Source organism: Acartia tonsa, chromosome 4 (genome assembly GCF_053477335.1).
Source record: "Acartia tonsa isolate MP-2025a chromosome 4, ASM5347733v1, whole genome shotgun sequence".
Classification (NCBI taxonomy): domain Eukaryota; kingdom Metazoa; phylum Arthropoda; class Copepoda; order Calanoida; family Acartiidae; genus Acartia; species Acartia tonsa.
In genome coordinates, this window is record NC_137263.1 from 29,720,972 (window position 1) to 29,738,960 (window position 17,989).

Sequence of the window (17,989 nt, forward strand, 5' to 3'; positions counted from 1 at the left end):
ATTTAATTCTTCATTTATGGAAAGTTTCTCAGAAATTTTAAGCTGGTTTAAGTCTATTTTATTTTTAAACTAAATTTCGTGGATGGTTCTTGGCCATTTTACTTCTCATTCTCCCCTACATGCTAGGGATGCACCTTCTAGTATATTGTAATGAAAAAGAAATATTTATAAATAGATGTTGAGTTTTTTTTTATAAGCTGTATTTATAAATATATAATGTAAATATTCTTGGCATAACTATAAATGATTATACTTTTCACTTACAACACTTACAAAATATAATTTACATTTATACTAGGTTCGCCCTTAGCCTTAAATCATGATTGGACCAGTATGGGTATTATATAAAAGGCAAAGTCCAGTCTGCTAGGCAGTTAGCGGGATCTTCTGAACAGACGGAGAGATAGGGTACCCGGATTGGAATAGTTTAATAGGTCTCAAAGTTAGAATGTCAGATGTGTTTGTACCTTTTTCATCTACATACACAAAATAGATAGTCTAAAACCTGCCCGACAGTTGAATAAACCATTCTGACATTATAAATCAATAGATCTAGCCGTTTTAGATGTTTTAATAGACACGCAGACACAAACACACATAGGGAATCAACTCCTTTATGTATATTCGAACATAAAAAATGTATATTACGTTAGAAAAATATATTAATAGTTATTTCTCGTATCGTATTATAAACGGCTTTCCGCGGATATAGAATGTACAATTATAAGATTAAAACTAGTTGTACATTTCTATATTCGTAGAAAACTGGATATAATACGATGCTAGACATAGTTTTTTCGTATGGATGAGAACCGTTTCCTATCCACCGGATTCGAATGAATACGAGAAAATATATTAATCTTACTTACTGCTCGATGAGTGACGGATTATAATATTCATTTCAGTGTGGCTTCGAAACCGCTGGATTAGAAGCAGTTCTTAGCCATACTGAAAAATCATGTATAGCATCGTATTGTAGACAATTTTCCACGAATATTAAACTTAAAATCATAAAAATCAATGCTAGTTTTGAATTGTATTGCCCTAGCCCTTGGTCATTCGTGTCTAACAAAACTGGTATTAATCTTTACATTTTCCATTTTTATATCCGCGGAAAGCTGTCTATAATACAATGCGATAAATAAATATTTATTATTATATATATTGTTGTACTTTCCTTAGTTGGTATCTGTACGTTTGTACTAGTTTTGTTTAATTTAACATGTATATTCAATCATTAGAACCCTAAGTATTCATCTCATTTTAAAAGTAATGATTCCTAGACCTACAAAGTACAATGTTTGTAAGCGAATCATCTCTATGATTCAGGCAAGGAAAATGTAAGTATGTAAATACACAGTATCTTGCATTTTTTTGCAAATACTTGGGTATAATTTTGTTTAGAATATATGAATTGATATTCTGTTTATTACGTTCTTACACTGTGATGTGTTAAAATTCGTTCGTCCTAAAGAGAGCATGATGGTCCGACGAACAGACAGAAAGAACATTACTATTTACTTGAAGAACTGATTTTACTCAACAAAACAAAGAAAAAATTATTGACACAACTAATCTACAACTATGGCATGTTTAAATACAATCCTCATTCACCAGACTACAATTTAAACACACACAATTTGCAGTCTAGATATTCAACAATTATTCCAACATTTGACTTGACTTTTCAGGGACATATTACAGTTTACTGTTATTTCTAAATGTAAATTATCTTTTTGTAAATTGTAGGTGCGGATTTTGAGATAAAATGTTCTTGTTTAAAGTGATGAAATGCAGTTGCAAGGAAAAACTGTGACATATCTTACAATTTTCTAAATTTAGGACAAAAATCGATTAAATTATCTTATAAGTCAACAATTTTGGCAGGAGCGAAGCAAGTATACAACTAGATCTTATAAGACAACAATTTTGGTAGGAGCAAATCTAGTAATATAAATAGATCTTATTATACAGCAATTTTGGCAGGAGAGAAGCTAGTATATAACTAGATCTTATTAGACAAAAATTTGGTAGGAGCAAAGCTAATATACAACTAGATCTAATTAGACAATTATTTTGGGAGAAATTAAGCTAATATACAACTAGATCTTATAAGACAACAATTTTGGTAGGAGCGAAGCTAATATACAACTAGATCTTATAAGACAACACTTATGGTAGGAGGGAAGTTAATAAACAACTAGATCTTATAAGACAACAATTTTGGTAGAAGGGAAGTTAATATACAACTAGATCTTATAAGACAACACTTATGGTAGGAGGGAAGCTAATATACAACTAGATCTTATAAGACAACAATTTTGGTAGGAGGGAAGTTAATATACAACTAGATCTTATTAGACAACAATTTTGGTAGGAGGGAAGCTAATATACAACTAGATCTTATAAGACAACAATTTTGGTAGGAGGGAAGTTAATATACAACTAGATCTAATAAGACAACAATTTTGGTAGGAGGGAAGTTAATATACAACTAGATCTTATAAGACAACAATTTTGGTAGGAGGGAAGTTAATATACAACTAGATCTAATAAGACAACAATTTTGGTAGGAGCGAAGCTAATATACAACTAAATTTTATTAGACAGCATTTTTAGTAAAAGGGAAGCTAATATACATTATACAACTAGATCTTATAAGACAACAATTTTGGTAGGAGGGAAGTTAATATACAACTAGATCTAATAAGACAACAATTTTGGTAGGAGCGAAGCTAATATGCAACTAAATTTTATTAGACAACAATTTGAGAGGGACGAAGCTAATATACATTTAGAGTAAGGTCATATGTCTCCAAGTTATGAAATAATTATTGATGAATGCTACGACTTTCATTTATTCTAACTCTGCTACTTAAATTGTTAACTCAGCTTTGCTGCTACTGGGCATAACTTTCTTCTTAAGTTTCTAAAGTTCTAAAGGTTTTATATGGGTTCTCCATCCGCGACTGGCGTCCGCAGGGCAGCAGTTGTAGCTAAATTTGAATTTGTGGCTGCGGCAAAGGTTGGCTACAGCGAAGGGAAGCTTGAGTAAGACTGAGAATGGCAGAATTTTGCGGCTGGAGTTGAGGGTGGCTAAGGATTAGTAAGACCCAGAGTGCCAGCTTATTCTTCCATTAACCTTCGTTGCTTATTCGATTTAGGCGACTGGATTTGTCTGCGAATGCAGCTTCGTCTAAACCGCTTATTAAGTATAGCTTCGGCTGCAACATACACAATTCAAGGCTCTTTATTCTTTCTCTAAGCTAATTCTAATGTATAATTTTTTTCAACCTCACATTTATGTATATTTCTATTCTTGTAAAATTTAGATACACGCTATACCTAATTTAACTTTTTGAAGAGTCCAAATAATTGAGGATTTTTGTGGTAAAAATGACATAAATCTGTGGGCGTGATTATTGTTGGTGGATGCAAAATTCATTGAAATTCTCCTCTCATATCTAGTCGGACAATTGTTTCACAGAAATAAAAAATGTTCATACAAAAAAATAGTTTTTTTTCGTTTTTCGATGGGTTAAGGAATGATCAGCCTCCATATAAACTTTATTTAAAGTTTTTTAATGAAATAATTGTGGGTTGTGGATTTTACTAGTGGAGACATGGACCTCTTCTGACTTAAAGTGATCGTCCAAGGACCTTAGTCTTTCGTCCATTTTAACAGGTAGAGTTGCTCTATATCCCATCGATATTAGATCAAGGTTCACCCAACAGACAATCAATGTATTGTTTAACATTTCTAGTATGATACGGTTTGCTTCAGAATCGAATCTAATACCTTCCCGACGTCTATCCACAACCATTCTTCCAATAATTTAATTTCTTTCCAAACCCACACAAAATCTATCAAAACAATTCATAAGGCGTTTGTGATATTTAGTTTTGATTGAGAAGTTTATACAATTCCTAATTTTTTATAATAACATCATTTGTACTTTCATTGTAATTATTTGCTATAAAAAACTACCTAAAGAATTTAACAGTTTTGAGAAAGCATAAAATCTTAAAGAGAAGAGAGTAACAATGTTACCACAAGTTCTTCAATCAAATTCACTCTTTTCATCTTTTCTTTTACAAGGTTTCCTAGGGCCACTAGAAAAGAGAGAAGTCAACAATTACAGGATCCCCTGGAATTTGTAAGAGGTTAAAGTTAGTTTTCTATCCTTAGAGAGGGAATTGTACCATCGATATAAAGTTTGTAATAAAATGTTACGGTATGATTATTAGCTGTTGGCTATCAAAGACCAATCATCAATTGTATAATATTTAAGTGCATGAAGTCTATCTTGAATCAAGCAAAGATTCTCTATAATTCACTTTGTCTGTCTATCTATCCGTCAGTCATGTGATTTTCTCGGCTGCTGTTTGAGATAGAGGGCTAAAATTTTTAGTGAAGATTCTTATGACCAGATTCTTAACAGTGTTTTATCGGTCTTATTGTCGTGTATGCTTCAAAAGACATAAATTATCTTATGTTTCGGTACAACGGCATTTGGCTGGCCGTTTACCAGATCTTTGCGTACAGACGTACGAAACCTGCTACTTCCCACAAGAGACAAAACCAGCATAGTTACTAATACAATTTATTGTATGAAAACGGTCATGCTGAAATAGAAAATAACAAAATTAATAATCAAATATTAAAATGTTAAATACATGATAAAATAAATCTTGTAAAAGAGAATAAATCTTTTCTTATTTGGATCAATCGTCTTTTTTAATAAAGTAAATATTCATTATGAGAGGTTGCGTGCATTCGAAATTATATTGAAATATATAAAATACTAGGGTTACTTTTTATGCTTAAAATTAATCAAAAATTAAATACGAGTTTATAATTCATAAACAAAATCATTATAGACTACGATTAAAATATTCTGATACAAAAATAAATTAATTACTTGGTCTAGTTTAAGTAAAAATGAAAGATTAATTTGCCGTCTTTTTAAAATTCATTCCATTCCATTAAAAATGCTTAAAGAAAGAATTCTTACCGAAGTTTTTGTTCCTGTAAAGCCGGGAAGCAATCAAAGGTATTTTTCAGTACGGACAACACCACAATTCTGACTATTCATGGTTTTTCATCACGCATAATATCCGCACATTTTGAAAGAAAGATCAAAGATGGCTGCGCTGGCTTTGTTTATTATCCATGCGCAGGCATTGTTTTGAATGCCGCGTTCGATTATGAACATTTGAATTTCACCGCTTTCCAAACTGACATTAATGATAAGGAAAACAAAAGGATAAAGGTTCGAGTTCACAAACGCATCACACTATTATACTTCCGATACATCTTAGTTTAAAAGATTTCTTTTCAGTGCAGTGGGGATATTTTTTTAGAGGTGAATTCTCTTTTGAGAATGGTGGTACCCTCAACAAAATAGTTATGACCAAAAAGCTTCACTATAAATTACAAACATGTAGATTCAGTGGTTCACACAGACAGACAGCCACAAACAGAGACAGACAGTCATCCTGTTACTTTAATATAAGAAAATAACTGATAATAATGTGTATGATATTGTAACATGGCATGTCTTATCAATATTACAGAGCTGGAATATAATAAAAGAAAGAGGCTTCTTTATTACTAACCTATGGATTTCAACTAGTTGGGTTCGCTTAAAGGCCGCAAGCTTTCGACTTTTCGTTTATCCATTTTGAAGAGCATGACTATTATGTTTGTATTGTTGTCATCCTTTGTACGTTCATTAAGTCAATGTTAACTCTATTTCCATTTTGTTTCCATGATAGAAATAAATATAATTACTTTCTAGTGATGATTATAGAGTTGCTATGATTTCAGATTATATTCTTAATCCTTACAAGAGTCATCATTAAGGGTTCCAGGAAAAACGCAAACATTGGAGTGGACAAACGCAGGACTGTTAAAATATTAATTTAAATAAGTATTTCTATACAGACTAGGTTAGGTTAATATATGAATGTACAAATAAGCCCCCCACAGGGGATAGGCATTGAAAACACTTATAAGTTGGTCTAAAATAGGTTAGGTTAGGTTAGGTTAGGTTAAGTGTTCAATCCTGCGTTTGTCCACTCCGACGTTTGGGACTCCTGAGTTTGTCATGGGACCATCATTTAGGTTTGAAATCGATACGAATATCATCACATACCTAAATTTACTATCATGGGACGGACAGACTAACGTGTGAATCGATCGATCCTAAAAGTAGAAAACCTTCGCTATTAGAATGTAATACAATTTTTCTTAACAAGCAGTGGCGATTCTGGCATCTAGGGACCCTGTATTAGGAGATGTAGGGAATGGCTTAAAAATAGCCGAAAACCATACTGGGACCTATATGAAGCTTTCCTAACATGGAAAACCCAATCGATCCAGTAGTTATCGAAATCTTACGCGACATCCAAAAAAATGAATACTTTTATAATGGTATGAAACCATATAAAATTTTTAAAAAATATTTAATGTAATAAATGTGATGGCAAGCCCTCGAATTTCAACAATAGAATCTTGTATTTCCTGATTCTTACTATCTTACTTTGAAATCTTAGAAAACTAGAACCATGAAAATAAACACCCATCTCATATCATTCCTTCCATTTGTCTAGTTCATTTTAACTCCAGCCCCATTTACTTGCTTCCCTTTCAAGTGTCGCATATGCATTTTGAAGAGGGAATTGGGAAGAGCGGGGTAAAAGTACAGCCGGCTTACATAATAGCATGGTAGGGGGGAAGGATATATAGGCAGATGGAAAAATTCAAGTGTGTGTGTTTGCTTCACAAAGTGTGTCTTCTACATGTGTGTGTGTGTGTGTGTGTGTTTGTGTATGTGTGCGTACTTGTATTCATATCTAACTTGTTGTTGAGTCGTTTCGTGTTTTGGACTTAGTTGAAATTCAACAACTAGTACTACTTACTAACTTACTATAGCTCAGGCAAGCACTTGTGAATATTATAAAGATAGAAAATACATATTAAAGAAAAATTTTGTGAATAAAAATCTGCAGAGAAAATGTCCTGGGTAAATGTGCCAGCTGAGTCCAACTTCCCGTTGGAAAATCTTCCTTACGGAGTATTTTCCACGGCATCGGAGCCACAGCATCGCATCGGAGTGGCTATCGGAGACCATATTCTGGACCTGTCAAAGATTGCGCATTTGTTTGATGGACCCCTTCTTTCTGAACACCAGGTAACTTGATTTTGATAGCAAAAAATTCTACAATTATAGTCGGTCTTATAATTTATTTAGGCATGTTAGAATCGAGCTTTTGTTTTCAAACTTTGCAAGTAGAATCCTTATATATTTAATAAGCGTAGCAACTCTATAAGCATATACCAGAAATTGCATATGACTATTTTAAGCATTTTGACCTTTCAGTAACATTAATTATACAAGATTGTTAGATTGGTTATTTCTAGAAGGATAAGGCACGATGTAATAAGCGAAGCATCATAATACACCTGTTATATATTACTCATATATTAAATGTCCTGTTTTTATGCTATTTTTGAATATATTTACATCAAATTTTTGTTCTTGTTTCGAAATGATAGGTATTAAAGGCACTGACAACTAAATTTTTGTTTATGTTCTTTTCAAGAAAATATTAATGATTGTATCTCTAAAGTTTTGAATTAATCGTAATTTTATTAGCGCAAATATCAGCTGATCTATTAAAAACATTAATACCAGTCTTTAAAAATATTTTTAGCATTTTTATTAACATTCAATAGTTTTTATTCAGTTTTGTTTGGTATCATTTTCTTACCAAGGGAAAACGAAAAAAATGCTTGAAATTTACTATGTCATTTTTAAATATTCTGAGATTACAGTTTGTTGCTCTTTTTACCTTTAAAAATTTGTCATATCTTTGTTCCTGAGCTTGTCATGGACATAATTGTCATTGTTTATTAGGCAAATAATGATTCTTTTTTATTCTTATTTATTTATTAGGCAGTTTTCCAACAAAGTAGCCTGAATGGTCTGATGTCCCTGCCCCGTGCCTGCTGGATAGAGGCCAGGCACACCATCTCCTCCCTGTTGTCCAGGTCCAACTCCAGGCTCCGGGATAATACAGAAATGAGATCCAAGTGTATGGTTGTCCAGGCAGAGGCCACCATGCATCTTCCTGCAAAAATTGGTATTTTGATTTATAGCTTGAATTCAATTCAATTTCGTCGGCAGCCAATAAAAAAAATTTTGCAATAAAAAATGTCAGTATTTGTTCATCGTCATTTATGTTTAATTGTTTATTTTATTTCAGGAGATTACACAGATTTCTATTCGTCTGTTGACCACGCGACTAATGTGGGTATAATGTTCCGCGGCAAGGAGAACGCACTCATGCCAAACTGGAAATATATTCCTGTTGGTTATCATGGCAGGGCATCCAGTGTCGTTGTCTCTGGGTGAGATAATTTTACAGTTTGTTTGTAGATACTTTAAGTAAGGCTTTCTTAAGTATTACAATAATTTTTGAGTCAAAACCAATAAACACATACCTTCAAAACTTAGTCATTTGATAACGGGTTGTTTTCTGTTTTATAGGTTAATGTCAGAATTTATTTGGAATCATGCAGTTCACAATTAAATGTTCCTGGTATCGAATATCTTCTAAAATCTATTAATTTAAAAGGTTGACATACGGCTGAATGTCAATATAATGTCCGCACAAACTTTTAACGACAAAAAAGGCCTACAATAAATCTGGAATAGTCATTACTCCCTAATGCACAATTCTCGAAAAAGAAACTTTTTAAAAGTGAATTTTCTTCAGTTAAGCTAATACTGTAGATCATTTTATCTCGACTATTCCAGAATATTTATAGGCGTTCTTATGCTCCATATAAAGCTGTGCGGGCAAAACTTGCATATTCAGCCGTTTGCTGGTAGCTGTCAGCCTTTAAATTTTACAGATTTTTGGAGATAATTGATCCCAGAAACATTTTACCGTAAACTGTACTAGATCCATATTTAATTTTTTTTTACACAGGTTAGTTTATAGGTGGTGTGTGTGTTCTTAATATTTACATCGCAGTTAATAAAAATTATGGAATTATCATTTTTACATATTGATGAATAATTAAATTTTTTGTTAGAACCCCAATCCGACGACCAAACGGCCAGACCAGACCTGTCGACACAGAGCCACCAAAATTCGGTGCCTGCCGCCTCATGGACTTTGAGCTGGAGATGGCGTTCTTTGTGGGCGGAGTGACCCCCAGCCTGGGCCATCCCATAGACATGAAGAACGTGGAGGAGCACATCTTTGGTATGGTTGTGATGAATGATTGGTCCGCCAGAGATATCCAGAAGTGGGAGTATGTGCCACTGGGTCCCTTCCTAGCAAAGGTAAACAATTTATAGTTGTGCTCTCAATCCGATGAAAAACCGGTTCTAAGTCATAATGAAAAAAATCATGTATCGTATCAAGATTTTTTCACTTCTAATAAAATTTAAAAAAAAAACCACATAATTAAACCCTGTATTGTTAGCCTTAGGCCTTAGGTCTCTATTAGCCTATAAAACTTAAATTATTTTATATTTTTCACAATATTCGCGGAAAACTGTCTATGATATGATGCGATACATAACAATATTATTACTGTAAAAGGGTAGCAAACAGAAAATACGTTAAAATTGTCAACATTTAAATCATCAGGAATCTAAAGGGATAAGACAATTATCAATAAATTGATGTGCATTCCCAATAATGTTACACAAAATTATTCGCTCTGTTGATTTCGATTAGTGGTTGAAACGGTTGGACACCCAACCAATCAAAATTAAATAAACTTGCCAAGCTGTTGAGCCAACGAGCAAGACAACGGTATTTTAAAACTTTGGGGACTAGTGTAATTTACAGCCCAATGTCTCCCCTCCCAAAAAAAACATGTACTGCAATGTAGTTAAACATTGTAATATAATATCTAAATTATTTAAAAGAATCTTGGAACCTCAATATCCCCCTGGGTGGTGAGCATGGAGGCGCTCAAACCATTTGCAGTGGACAACTACCTCCAGGATCCAGCTCCATTCCAGTATCTCCAGCACAATGACAAGTACACGTTCGACGTTAAGCTGAGCGTCGCAATTCAGCCAGAGGGCGGTCAACCCACTACAGGTGTTTTTTTAATATAATACTTTTGATTTCTCCGGTTTTACCAGAAAGGGAGGGATTGTACATTGAACTGTTTTATAAGTTTTATAAACAAAATGTCTCATTCATCAGCTCAAAGCTTTACATTTATCTCAACCCTCCCAAGAGAAATCGCCATTAGAAAAAATTATCCCCCCCAAAAAAATTCCTTTTCTTTTTAAAACTTTAATTGAAAATAGGTGAAATCGACTTACCACTCCCTAGAGGCTTCTAGGGGCGCAGCTGCTAGTTAAAACATAAACTATTTGTCAATATTTTTATATTTGTGCATTTATGAGCGCTTTGCGGCCTTGTTCAGCTGCAGATAAGTGCATGTAAGTTTATGTTTATTGTATTTCATATGCATTCTTACAAATTCTTGTGTACATAAATTTGATCACATTTAAATCCTTGTGCTAAATTTTACGTAGAATACAAAATACTATAACTTTATTACATCATTTCTCTTTATATGCAGGATGTCCCAGAATAGACTCTTTAATTTTCCTTGAAATAATCATATCCTTATGACTGGGGGAAGGGGAGGGGAAGTACACAACCCCATGCAAAATGCAAATTAGCCTAAAACATTCCCTAAAATTGTGGGTGATCAGTCTAGCCGTTTTTGAGATCTTAGCTCACTTCTTATCCTGGCTTTCTGATGAAGATTAATCTAATTTAATCCTATTTTTATTCAGTCTTCATTTGTTCTAAAATTCTTTATTTCAAGATAATATCTCTTCTTGTTAGAATTTATATTTCTCACTTATCCCCCCCCCCCCCCTCCTTTTATAAGACAAAGAAATTGAAACTATTTTATGATTCAATAGGAAATCTTATTGAAAGTTATGATATTGTCTCCACATCCCACTTGGAATATATTTCTTTATGGAAAATTGGAGCATCATAAACATTGTGAGAAAGAGAATATTAATATTCTTCCCCACTATATATGTACACATATGCCTTTAAGTATATCAAGATAAATATTATGCTAATTTAAAATGTTTCACCTGATTCTTTTTCCCAAAATTGAGTTTGAAAATATCTAATACAATTTACATCCACTATGAGTTTGTGCATAAATCAATAATACTTAATTCTTTATTTCCAGTATGTTTCCTTTTATGAATTTTTAGAATATAATATAGTGTGGGTTATTGTCAAATGCTTTGCAAAGATCACAAAAATTTGGCATGAGTTAAATCGAGAACAATCCCTTTCGTAACATCGCTCCATAAGGGGCGATTCGTCGTATTTTTAAAATGGCTTTTTATAGGTTATTTTAGGTAAGGTTAGGTTATATTGGGTTAGTTGATTGCCCCACAGGGTTAGGTAATTGGCCCCTCAGGGTTAGAGCCCCCCACAGGGGCTAGAAATAGGAGAAAAGCCACTGTGAAAAATACGAAGAATCGCCCCTTAAGGTGCGATGTTACGAAAGGGACTATACCCGATAAATCTTATGTAGAGTAACTTAAATCTTTTTTTTGAAACTTAAACTTGTTTTTTCTTTTCAAGATTGTAAAACTAACCCCTGTCCGTATTAATCTTTGTCTAGATTTATTTCAAGAAAGGTGTGGGTAGACAGATCTCTTCAAATATCCTAGAAAAATAACTTTTTTTATATTGTGCAATAATCATATAATAATTTTCACATATTCTATTTTGTTTTAACTTTAAGCAAACAAAATCAAATGAGAATAAAAATGTTTATAAGGTTTAGGTTTCCTAACTCTTTAACCATATTCTCACATAGTTGGTTTATGATTTCCCATACACAAGGGGGTTAAAATTCATCCAAGTTCCCTTTCATGCACGCCCACGAAGTTACACATAAAGCAATAAACTACAGTGTGTTTTTTTTATGAGAACTTTTTTGAAAGCAATTTTACCCCACTTATAGTCATCAGAATTTAATGATTAATGGCTTATTTTCTTCGTTTTTTAAGGGAAATTATGAAACAACCAAAAAAAAATACAGTTTTTGTTGAAAAAGTACAGTAAAGTTGAAAATTAAAAACTTAGGTGACAACATCTAAAAATGGTTTTAGCGCATTTTTCTTATGCTCAAAATTGGATTTTCAGTAGTCGACTTTGGGGGGCCAGTACTTTCTCCCTGATTGAGATATGGCCTACAAACTTTGACCTATTCTAGTACATGTCCCCAATAGTATCTGTATAAATTTATAGCTCTATATCTCAACTTTGAAGCGTTTTGCAGCCATTCTTGCAAAAGGTAGAATATTTGAACATAAGAAAAATGCGCTAGAACCATTTTTAGATGTTGACACCTAAGTTTTTAATTTTCAACTTTACTGTACTTTTTCAACAAAAACTGTAATTTTTTTTGGTTGTTTCATAATTTCCCTTAAAAAACGAAGAAAATAAGCCATTAATCATTAAATTCTGATGACTATAAGTGGGGTAAAATTGCTTTCAAAAAAGTTCTCATAAAAAAAACACACTGTATAAGTATTTCTTACAATTTAAAATTTTAGAATATAGATTAGATAATTTTAGAAATCATATAAAATAGGATAGAATGTAATATATAAAACTCAAATATGACAATATTCATAAATACGAAGAGCAAAAATAAATGAAATATCAATGCAAAAACGAACAAACAAAGTAAGTTATAGAGTAGGGTTCATTAGCCAGATGAGCTTTCATAAAGAAAATCAGATGTTTAGCTTTATTGCAACTAATAAAATCACGATTCCATACGAACTGCAACAGGCGGAAATAGACAAATTTCGCTTCTTATATCTAGATAGGATAAATTATTCAATAAAAAGGTGTACATTGTATTTGTATTTGCTTCCCAAAACTAAACTTTACTATAGAGGAAACTGTTAAGTGAAATACATCCTTCTCTATTTAATAATAAATGAATTTATACATGGAACAACGGGTAAATTTGGACAGCTTAACTTAATAAATCTTATGTTCTTAAGTAAATAAAACCTGAAAAGTGAGAAAAAATTATTGTTGCGATTAAAAAAATATTATGCGGTTTCGGTCATATCGCATATGAAACACAAACAAATATTTTAAAATAAGCGTAAGGTTAGGTTAGGTTAAGTAAGAGTTAGAAGAGCCCCACAGAGGTCATCGTTCAGGTATAAGTGAAAGCAAACAATATTTCATTTTTTCTAATCAACGGATTATAAAACCGCGAGAAAAATATATCATAGCATAAAAATGTAGCAGCTAAACACACAAACGCGAAATGAATGTACGACCAAAATGAACGACATGCGCCTGACATAACAGCATTAAGCATTTGTTACTTCTTTATTTATGCCAACTTAAAGCCGAGAATCAAAAGATATTTATATTTTTCAGTATGTGAGTCTAACATGAAGTATTTGTATTGGACAATGAAACAACAGCTTGTTCATCATTCTATTACAGGAAAACATTACATATATAAAAACCATCACAAAAAGTATAGTAAAATATTTGCATGTACCAGATAGATAGTGCTAAATTATATATTATCTATAGGTTTCCCCACTAGCTTTTAATGACCTATTATTTAACATTCAAGATATGTAGGACGCTTCTCTAAAAAACTATCTATCAAACCAGGCCATTTGCTAAAAAACTTTATATTTTATACACATAGATTCTCCGCCCATAGCCAAAAGAATAACATTTATTTTTTTTAGGGGGGGAGGGGTTGCAAGTAATCAATCAAGAATTAGTCCAAAACTCCTTTCAGTATGGGTTAGCGACATCGTACGCACACACATTGACATAATGATTCCTATATCCTATTCATAAGAATAATTTTTTCAAATTTATTTTCCATTTTTAACACCCATTTTTAACAATCTGACCATATAGATAGACGGACAGACAGTCAATCCTCTTTTTACTTTCATATAATGATAATACATATTACTTAAGTTAAAGAAAATATAAGTTTTTGAAAAAAACGTGTCTGTATGATTAAATGTGTGACAAGTGTCTTCGATATTCTTGCACACAATGTGTGGTGGTGTGTCTGATAGTGTGCATGTGCATGTGTTTGTTCAAGTGCACATGTTGCAGGCGACACACAATGCATTGATCCCCCTCCCCCTTATAACTCCCCATCCTTCTTAATTCACTATGGAATATCTCAATCTAGGAAAAAGCTGCTGGAATCCAACATTACCAAAACAAACTTTAATGGTTTAATGACAGCCAACCAGCTGAACGTAAATCTTATGATCGCACAACATTGTAAGGTGTATTTAAATAATCCCAAGTAGCCAAGATCCAATAGTGTACTGGAGCGTTTGGCCAAAGACAACACATACAAAATAAGCAAAATAACTGTGCATTATTGACAATTAGTTATTTCATATCATTTTTAGGCCTTCTTTAGCTGCTTATTGTGATATGTAAACATTAGACTATAAAAGTTGGAAAGATTTTTAATCAATATAATAGATTTGAAATCTGCATAAAATTTTAAGGATTTTTTATAAAATTAGTTTTTTATATAATTCTTTATTTAAAGGCGCAAATACAAATTAAGTTAAATAATTTTGAGATCTGTGATTGGTGGATTGAAAACTATCTGCGCTCTGATTGGAGAAGCTTAAGTGACGTACATCATTCAACCAATTAGAGCGTAGGTAGTTTCCAATCCAGCTATCCTATTGGTCAAAATTTATTAACTTAAATCGTATTTGCGCCTTTAAATAAAGAATTATATAAAAAACGAATTTTATAAAAAATCCCTAAAATTTTATGCAGATTTCAAATCTATTATATTGATTAAAAATCTTTAAAACTTTTATAGTCTAGTAAACATAACATGTAAATTCTCCAATTTGGCCGCTATCAGCCTATTAAGTATTAACGAAATAAATTAACTCAAACGACATCAAAACTGGCAAAAAGATAATCTAGTCATTAATGGCATTATTAAGAGGAAAATTTTTTTTTTGTCATATCCCATGAAAGAATAATTTTTCAATCACCAATAGATAAATGCACTGTGCCCAAAATCTTAAACCTTTCCCCTCCCTATTCTAACATTATATTTCCTCTCTTGTTCCCAATAAAAAGATGACACATATTACAAAATAAATTGGATTCCGATCAAGTTAGTCAAGAAGAGGGTGGGATTATGGTTCACCGACCAGGGATCAAGGATGGGCAAACTTGAAAAATATATCCTTATTTGGCAGCTGATATTATTAAACTTGATGGTAGGTATTAAATTTACCTCCTTTTTTTGTTTAATGATTATACTTGATACAGTTCTTTTCCTAATTAAAAACAAGAATATGAACTATTGGCACATTCCCCTTTTTCATAAGTTAGCCATCATTACAACCCCCCCCTCCCCCCCAACACATCATATTAAAAAATACTGTGTGGAGTTAGAATCATACTGTCTTTTTCTGATTCTTATATCCCAAAGTAATTAGCCTACAAATATCAGTTGAAAGTTTATCTCAAAACTATAGTAGGTTATTTATGCTTTGCTACCTGAAAAAAGGATTTTGATGCAAAATAGATTATTTTGTCTCGAAACAGACCACTTTGGCTAATGATTGTTTTATTATGTATGGTTTGTTCTTCCTGATCAGGTTGTAATATGAATCCTGGAGATCTTCTGGCTTCTGGAACCATTTCTGGACCGGTATACACATATTTTTGTAGTAATTTTCTTTTAAAAACACAATGTGTGTTCTATAATAATGGATATATAATACGTGGATATTGTGATAGATTCTTGCAAACCCTGATAAAATGTATCTTCTAATTGGCTAGTATAACGATGCTCCTCATACCGCACCCCCCCCCCCCCAATCCCACACCCCCTCCATAGACATATTGACCAATATCTGAGGACTGGGTATATTAGCAACCTAAATTGACGATGAAAATTTCACTGTCACAATATCCACGTATTTGGTTTCCGTTACTAGAACTCTTTCTTTTTATGATTTTTTACCTAACTTCTAAGAATGCAATAAGAGTTATTTTTATGTTAAATGTATGGAAATCTAAAATGGGTTTAGTAAATATTTTTTTAAATGGAAAACCCCAACCCATCTTTTCAAAATATATTTTAAAACTTAGATTTTTAACTTTTCACCCTAGTTTGATTAATTACCTAAATTTCTAAATTAAAGATACTCCTATCTCGAGAAAGCTGTAACTATAAATCATATATAGGTGTGCCTATCATAGTGATTTTGTTTAATACGAATCATATTTAGGAGCCAACATCGTTTGGAAGCATGCTGGAATTATCATGGAGAGGAACAAAACCAATCAAACTTAATGATGGAACTGAAAGAAAATTTTTACAGGTTAAATCATATACAAAAGTAGCGAGGCTTCTTTATAGTTACTCTTAATGTTTATCATCTTGCTTACAGCTCGTAATCCTAGCTTAGTTTTTAAAAAAGCTTTCAATAATTAGACTTGTTTGTGTTTGTTTTTGTTTATTACAAAAATATATTTGCAAGAATGTTTTTATTATGCGCAATTTTTATTCTTTATATCAATACTAATTAATGTAGGGAATATTGGAAAAAAAAAGAGTAAAGGGATAAATATTGATAATTGTTACAGTGTAATATTATGATAATTAAGAATATACAAAAAATGGTACAGTCAACCTTTCTTGCCAAGACAAAAATAAACTATTGTCTGACTTAAGGGAAGCTCTTTGTTATTAATGAAAACTGCAGGAAGCAGCTTATAAAGCCTAATAAAAATGACGTCGTACAATAGAAATGACCAGAGATAGGCCATTATACATTTTAATTTGCCGATAGTAAAATGGATACTGGCCTATCATTGGTCATTTGTATTGTTTGACGTCATTTTGATTAGGCACTATAAGATGCTTCAAACTGCAGCAACTCTCTAACTCTTCATAATTATATATTGCAGGATGGTGATACCGTGATTATGGAGGGAGTGTGTGTTGGAAATGGAATTAGAATTGGTTTTGGCTCTGTTTCTGGAAAATTGCTCCCAGCTCTGCCGCTCTAATCAAACATTTATGTATTATGGTCAGGGATGAGGCACCTGTAAAAAAAATTACCTACAACTTTTTTTTCAACTAGTAATTAAATAACTTTAAGGGTGTCAACTCCTTAAAATTAAAAGGCTACCCAAGAAATACACCACCTGACGAAACCCTGTGCACCTCACTGCAATTAACACTATTTTGTTTAAAAGAAAATAATTTATTTGTGGAAACTTGGAGGCAAAATGTTATTTTGTAAGGTGTCATATCTTTGTCCCAGATTATATAAATATTTTTTTTACAAAATGTATTTTTTATAACTTGATAGTTTGTGCTCAATAAAATCTAACAATATTTTTTTGTAATGTTTTTAATATTAAAGATTTAAAATGAAGGGAAAACACAAAAACTTTAAATAAATGTAATGGGGAATAAACCTTGTGGGTTATCTTGGATTTATTTAATAAGGTAAAAATGCATTATATAAAATTTATCTGTGCTACATATGGATATAGATGTCCTAGTTAAATGTTAACACTATTAACCCATAACAGTAATTTGAAATGAAAAATAAATGGCTCCAAAAAAGGTTTAGACAGGGTAAGAAACTTAATCTAATTTTAAAATAAAAATATAACAGAAAGTCATTGTCATTTGCCTCGTATGATCTTTATTAAACAAGGATGACAACATCCATAAAAGCGAAGCTCATAAATCAGATGGAGGTACAAACCAACAATAACTATTGCAGAGTGTCAGAACAAGCAGGACATTAATTTGTAAGTCTAAATAAAATTGTACATAGATTTTTTCAAAATTGCGTAATTACAGGATACAGTAATAGGACATACT

The 17,989-nt window shown here is 32.2% G+C and overlaps 3 protein-coding genes across 3 annotated transcripts in view; all 3 read left to right on the forward strand.

Moving 5' to 3' along the window:
* The window catches only part of LOC145316710 (4-hydroxy-2-oxoglutarate aldolase, mitochondrial-like), a 97,930-nt gene that overhangs the window by 57,171 nt on the left and 22,770 nt on the right, over positions 1 to 17,989 (forward strand). The gene's annotated exons all lie outside the window — the stretch shown is intronic.
* LOC145316722 (guanine nucleotide-binding protein subunit gamma-1-like) overlaps positions 1 to 17,989 on the forward strand; it is a 116,387-nt gene that overhangs the window by 34,968 nt on the left and 63,430 nt on the right. The gene's annotated exons all lie outside the window — the stretch shown is intronic.
* Positions 6,883 to 17,491, forward strand: Faa (fumarylacetoacetate hydrolase). Its single transcript, XM_080157414.1, has 9 exons — positions 6,883 to 7,196; positions 7,962 to 8,148; positions 8,272 to 8,416; positions 9,107 to 9,359; positions 9,954 to 10,131; positions 13,495 to 13,560; positions 15,738 to 15,793; positions 16,377 to 16,469; positions 17,059 to 17,491. The coding sequence occupies exons 1-9, from the start codon at positions 7,020 to 7,022 to the stop codon at positions 17,158 to 17,160; spliced, it is 1,257 nt and encodes a 418-aa protein (XP_080013540.1). The 5' UTR covers positions 6,883 to 7,019; the 3' UTR covers positions 17,161 to 17,491.

What these genes read in the sequence shown, in the direction of transcription:
- Faa (XM_080157414.1), top strand. Translation starts at nt 7,020, where the DNA reads ATGTCCTGGGTAAATGTGCCAGCTGAGTCCAACTTCCCGTTGGAAAAT. An exon ending in CCCTTCTTTCTGAACACCAG is followed by an intron (nt 7,197 to 7,961) that starts GTAACTTGATTT and finishes TTTATTTATTAG; the next exon opens with GCAGTTTTCCAACAAAGTAG. An exon ending in TGGGTCCCTTCCTAGCAAAG is followed by an intron (nt 9,360 to 9,953) that starts GTAAACAATTTA and finishes ATTATTTAAAAG; the next exon opens with AATCTTGGAACCTCAATATC.